This window comes from Trachymyrmex septentrionalis, unplaced genomic scaffold (genome assembly GCF_001594115.1).
Source record: "Trachymyrmex septentrionalis isolate Tsep2-gDNA-1 unplaced genomic scaffold, Tsep1.0 scaffold149, whole genome shotgun sequence".
NCBI lineage: Eukaryota > Metazoa > Arthropoda > Insecta > Hymenoptera > Formicidae > Trachymyrmex > Trachymyrmex septentrionalis.
The window spans coordinates 306,367-312,726 of NW_017304642.1; the positions used below are offsets into that span (position 1 = coordinate 306,367).

The 6,360-nt window shown below is 33.2% G+C and overlaps 1 protein-coding gene across 3 annotated transcripts in view; it reads right to left on the reverse strand.

The window, feature by feature from the left end:
- The window catches only part of LOC108745809 (protein I'm not dead yet-like), a 413,336-nt gene that overhangs the window by 300,561 nt on the left and 106,415 nt on the right, over positions 1 to 6,360 (reverse strand). For all 3 annotated transcript variants that reach the window (XM_018482180.1, XM_018482178.1, XM_018482179.1), the window contains exon 4: positions 2,833 to 2,891. In XM_018482180.1, coding sequence (XP_018337682.1) covers positions 2,833 to 2,891 — 59 coding nt within the window. The remainder of the gene's footprint in view (positions 1 to 2,832; positions 2,892 to 6,360) is intronic.

The following is a 6,360-nucleotide window of genomic DNA, read 5'->3' on the forward strand; positions in this document are numbered from 1 at the left end:
GGCTAATCAGGCGCCAAGATGTCTCGAAGAACCTCACGATCTGCGTATCCCACTTCCCCCTTTGGGCCTGCCGAAATCAGCGAGGAGCGAGGACTCAAGATCCCGGATAATATATTGATATTGTAATATATTAGTATTGTTGAAAAAGCGAGAGAACCAAGTTTACGAGCGTGTAGAGTTATATAGCGATATACGTGTATATAATTTAAACAGTCAATTATAAAGTTGGAAAGACAATAATGACGGGGAAGCGTTGAACATGCGTGGAGAAAGAATGCCGAAAACAAACGGGACCAGCGGATATCGAGAAATCAGAAGAGCCAAATTCGAGCAAAAAAAAGTGGTAATACTGGAATATATCAAAGATCCGAAGACTGGAAGCACACGAAATAGTTGTATCCTGAGACGATCTTTTCTGTTGGCAGAAGAAATATCTGATTCTGCACAAGCAGGATGTACTCACATGCCTAGAGGAATGTCTGGCTATAAGAAAGGCGAAAAAGACGTTGCTTGGTGCCTTGGAGTAACTGACGGAAGCGGTTTTTTCCTGGATCGGCTCTCTTCACGCACGCTTAGGAATGCATAACAGATACGTAGAACGAAATAATCATTGTATCCCGATACCATTGACTTGCGAGTCATCATGATTATTTGCGTATGTTAAAGTTTATTAGAAGAAATTATTATTAAATTATTACTTGGAGCAGAGAAGTCTCTATCCCAAACTTTTATCAAGATCGATGCAATTTACAGCTGCAACCGATTTTCGAGAAAATTCGACAATGATAAAATACATACTCTCTGTCCGCTGGTTCTTGTCGGTGCAACCGGCACAGGATGTAGCAACCGGCCGACGATCGAGAACGCTCGGCGGGACAGTGTACGCCCTGCCCGGAGATTCCCGTCGACGCAGCGGAATATAGGAAAGCTAGTCAGTTGGCTCGACAGAGAACGCTCGACAGTGGCAGAGCACACTTTATTACCTTTTCGCGTTACTGATACGATTTTTCTTATGAAGCGAAGTCGGATTCAGAGAGAATTGGATTGAAATAGACGGCAGAAGCGGAATAGACATTTTTTATGCAAAATCAGCTTTTATAAGTCGTAGTTATTCCCGCTTGATTTGTTCCCTCAGCGGTCGACAATTCCCGCTAATCGATACCATGAGCGGGGGAGGTATTGACCGGTGGTATTCGCGCCCTCATAGCTACAGCAGCTAAAGGTCACTGCAGCGTCTTCCGGTTGGTTATTCTGTCGGGAACGATGCGCATAAGAGGTGCATCGTTACAAATTTATTAACTTTATACTTGTATAAATTTCTTGGAGACGTAATACTTTAAACAACAGCTTATAAAATAAAATTTATGTCTTTAAGTTTGTTTTAATTTATGTGTACGTAGGTATATGTAAAAACGATATTTTTTTTCTCATAACTTTTCTTTACGGCATAATTTTATTCTTGAATTTATTGCTTGGATATACATCCAATCCAATTGATTTCTAAAGTGATGCTCATGTTTCCATTTTATATATCTTCAGTGTTCCACTATTGATCAATGCTAGACGGCCGAGCTGCCGATATCGCATGCGTATATGACGCTGCTAAAATATTCGAAATAATATCTTTAATCTTTTATAACATGGCTAAAAGGTAAGTTATTGAAGTATTATAAAAAAAATTTAATTGTATATTTGTAAGAATATATGAACAATACATTCATGACTTCTGATTGAAATTTCAAGGTTACGTTAATTTTTTTTTATAAAAAAATTTTCAAATATCGCCAAAAAAGCCGTATTTTAATCTCTTTATCAATCTCAATTATCTTGGAAATCTGACATACTAGAATTTTTGATGCAACATCGTTTTCAGCATTCAAAAATCTATAAGAGATACATAGTCTGGTCTAAAGAAATTACAAAAATAATTTTTGTAAATTAGTGTTATTTACAGTTGACAATCGTTTGACCACGTTGCAATTGATCACAAGCCACTCATAACGTTCATCCATTGGAAAAAATCCAGGCACCAATCGCTATAAGTGGCTGTGGTCAATCGTCATTGTGGTTAAATGTGACGCCTTTCCTGGTAACCATGCAGTATAGTGAAAACAGCCCCGATGACGTATGCCGTTAGAGTTACGATCCTAAACAACAGTTAAAAGGTTTTAATCATTGTTTAAAAAATAACATCTCATTTTTTATGTATAATATTAAGACTTACATATTATTGTACTATATCCTCTCCTACTTCGTGTGAAAACATTTCACGCGAAGCGAGGCCCGCACCACTTTCTCCCTGCCAAGAGCCATCCGACTTTCCACACGAAACATCTATCCTACCTTCCTTCTTATTGGAGAGCGTTCAATTTTTTATACGAAACAAAGTTTACCTTACCTCGCCTCCCCCTCTCCCTGCCTAAATGCATCTGACTTTCTAGGTGGGGACTGTAAGGGCGGATGCGAAGTCGAATGCCCCTAGGCAGAACAAAATGTGGGGTAAATCTCGCTTCGCGTGAAATACCTGCCTTATCCTGTTTTCCATTCATAAATGATGTTATGTAAATGATATAACAGAGCATATGTAAGATTTATAGTAAAATATATACCTTATATTCAAAAATTACATTTTATTTATAAAAATTGTTTTGTTTTAATAACATTTTAATAAACAACAAGCCACGGCTAAACCTATTGGATATCACTCAGGAATGACAACATAATCAAGATCAAGGTCATTGGGACTGGTTCCTCTGTACTGCATAATTGCTCCCTTCCTATATAACTATACTATTATTTTAAATATTTTTGAAAAAACGTTGTTTTACTTACGGCGGTGCGTCTGGTCTTTCTAAATCAACTTTTGTTTTGAACAATGCACCAAATCCAACCTATAAAAATCCAATAAAAAAATATATATATATATACATATATACAGGGAGGGGCATTTAAAACAGGTCACATGAATAACTCGCTTGTTTTTAACAATAGAAGAAAAAGTGTCAAACAAAAGTTGCTTGGCTCCGAGTGGTACATAATATAATGTCAATCATTGTTTTGTAGAAGGATAGGCAAAGATCAAATCTGTTTTTTTAAATAGAATTATATATTTTTTTATTTACATTCTGATAGAGCATTTTAAGACGAATACAATGATCTATAATTAAAGATCATTCAAGGTTACGCAAGGTAAGTTACGTAAAGGTCAATAATGGAAAATAATTGAATGTAATGGAAAATAAATTGTTTCAAGGCACTATTCGAATAATTTCGTGTCTTCTCTTCTTGTTTGTATACCGCTAATTGTTCAAGTATATCACTAAACATTGAAGGTATATAAATAAATATTAAAGGTTTAAACATAATAAGATTAGCTGTAAGTGAAAATAAATTGTTTGAAAGCGTTTTTCGAATATTCCACTAATTTACTTATTTGCGTATTTACCGTTATAATAAGTGTTCAAAATAATGATCCTGAACATCGACGCATTTTCTAAAACGTATCGACACAGATAACTGCACGACAAATTTCATTTGAATCAATCGCAACGCAAGCTCTTCTTATATGCTCCTTCATGTCTTCTCTTGTTATTGGCATTTCGCTGTACACTTATTGTTTTAACTTTCCCCACAAATAAAAATCCATAGGTGTTAAATCTGGGAAATGTGCGGCCTATCTGTTATTTCCTGACAGACCAATCCAACGATCTCCAAATTTTCTGTGTAGTAATTCAGTAATAATCTGCGCAGAATGAGCAGGACATCCATCTTGCTGGTATCATATTCATTGTCGTGCGTTTAGTGGAAGATCTTCTAATAATAGTGGCAATATTTCTGTTAAAATCTGCATACTTGCGACTATTTAATAGTCCATCGATAAAATGAGAACCAATTATTTTATCAGAATTAAGAATTTCGGCCAGACGTTTATAGACCAAGGTCTCTGCCTGTCTACTTCTCTCATCCAATGTGGGTTTTCTACTGATCAATAGTGCATGTTGAGAAGATTTACTTGTCCATTGTTTGTAAATGTAACTTCATCAGTAAATAAGATTTTAGTGACAAATACATCATCTTCTTGTAGTCTTTGTAGTGCCCATAGAATTGTACGCGATTTTGAAAATCATTGCCATGTAACTCTTGATGAAATGAATGGAAGGGATGAAATTTGTTGGAATGGAATATTTGCAGAACGTCGACTAATACCACTTTCACGTTCAAGTTGTATTGTATTGATATGTGGATTCAGTGCTACAGCGGCTAAAATGTTCGTTGAATTTTCGACGTCAGTTGCTTTCTCGATTGCGTTTTTTATTATCCATGCTTCCTGTTTCTTGAAAAGTTTATACTATGTTTAAAAAAACAAAGAATAAGGGATGGATACAATCGGGAAATCTTTCAGCATACAAACGTACTGCTTCTCTCATAATTTGGCGACATTCACCATAGACAAAAATCATATTGACTTTTTTCGCTTTTGTATAATGCATTTCGCAAGACATGCACTTTGATCGATAGATGAATTGAAACTGATCAGTAAATGGATAATGCTATGTGCGATAATTCAATTTAAACGGTTTGTAATATTTACATACACTTGAACAATTAGCGGTATACTAACAAGAAGAGGAAACACGAAATTATTCGAAAAGTACCTAAAAAAATTTATTTTTCATTACATTCAATTATTTTCCATTGTTGACCTTGCGTAATCTTGAATGATCTTTAAATATAGGTCATTGTATTTGTCCTAAAATCTATCAGAATGTAAGTAAAAAAATATATAATTCTATTTAAAAAAACAGATTTGACATTTGCCTATCCTTTACGCCTCCACCTACAAAACAATTATTGACATCACATTATATGTCCCTCAAAACCAAGCAACTTTTGTTTGACACTTTTACTTCTATTGTTAAAAATAAGTGAGTTATTCAGGTGACTTTTTTTAAATGTCCCTTCCTGTATATTATTAATATATAAGCATAAACATAAACTATACATAAGAGTGATTCGTTTTAATTTCAAATATTCCAAAAAATATGGAAGATATGAAAAAACGTTTCCGAAAAAAATGAAACGATTTTTCACGTATGGTGTAGGCAAAAAGAGTGTAGGTTACTCCACTCCTTTTTAAATGAAATTATACGATTTATTTTACTCTTAATATGATCCTCAAATATTATTCTACATATAAAAAAGTTAAGAAAGAAATATCAAAAAGTCAATATAACATATGAATTATTTTATACCTTATTCTGACATATATTGACACAAAATATTGAATATCTTGTAAACTATTAATTCTTTGATAACGCTTTGTTTGTACTATAATACTTTTATAAACAGAATGACGAAATAAATCAATTGATATAAAGAAGACATGTAGTAATTTAAATATATGTTTTAAATATATGAGTATAAAATGGCTAATTGTTTAAATAACCGAGAAGTAAATCGGTGATCAAAATCCTGTACACAAATGCTTAATAATAATGCCTAATTCCTGGGCATTACTGCCAAAATTTTACGTAATACCCAGTAATGCCCTAGTAATGCCCTAGTAATGTCCGCTAATGCCTAGTAATGCCTATAATTCCCAGTAATGCCCCAATAATGTCCAGTAATATTCTAGTAATGTCCACTTATGTCTAGTAATGCTCAAACTAATGCCTAACAATGTTTCTATCAATAAAAAAATAGAAAATTAAATCAATTCAATATAAAAAACATAATTTAGGTATTATTTAGTTTATATCGTGTTGCAGTTTTATATTTGTTGTATATTTTGTCACTGTTGGAAAAAATGTATCGAATTTAATATAAATCACATGTACCAAACGGTCTATTAAAATTTTTAAGGTAATTTAAAATAAAATGAATATACATTAGATGCAAGAAGTAAACCGCTAAGGGAATTACGGGGCATTATTGTTGAATTTTTATATAATTTTCACAATAATGCCCTAGTAGTACCCTGTGTTGTGTGTATGTGACTGATTTCCTAACTTTAAATACCTCACCTAGATATTCGACTCGAGAGATAAAGTAATTCCCCAGTAATGCCCCAAATCTGTACAAATACTTGATTGCTAATGTAAATACTCGTATATAATATATACAGTTATGGTATATATACATATAATTGAATAATTAATATTCAACGGTTTTAACTTAAAGAATAACAATAATGTTAATTAATGGCTAATAAGATATAATAATATCTAGTGATGCTTACTGCTCGGTAATTCCTATTGATTCTTAAGTAATGTCTCAAATAATTCCCTTAGCAGTTTACCCCTCGATTAGATAGTTACATAAATATTATGTAAAATTTTGTGGTATTATGTAAATCCACAT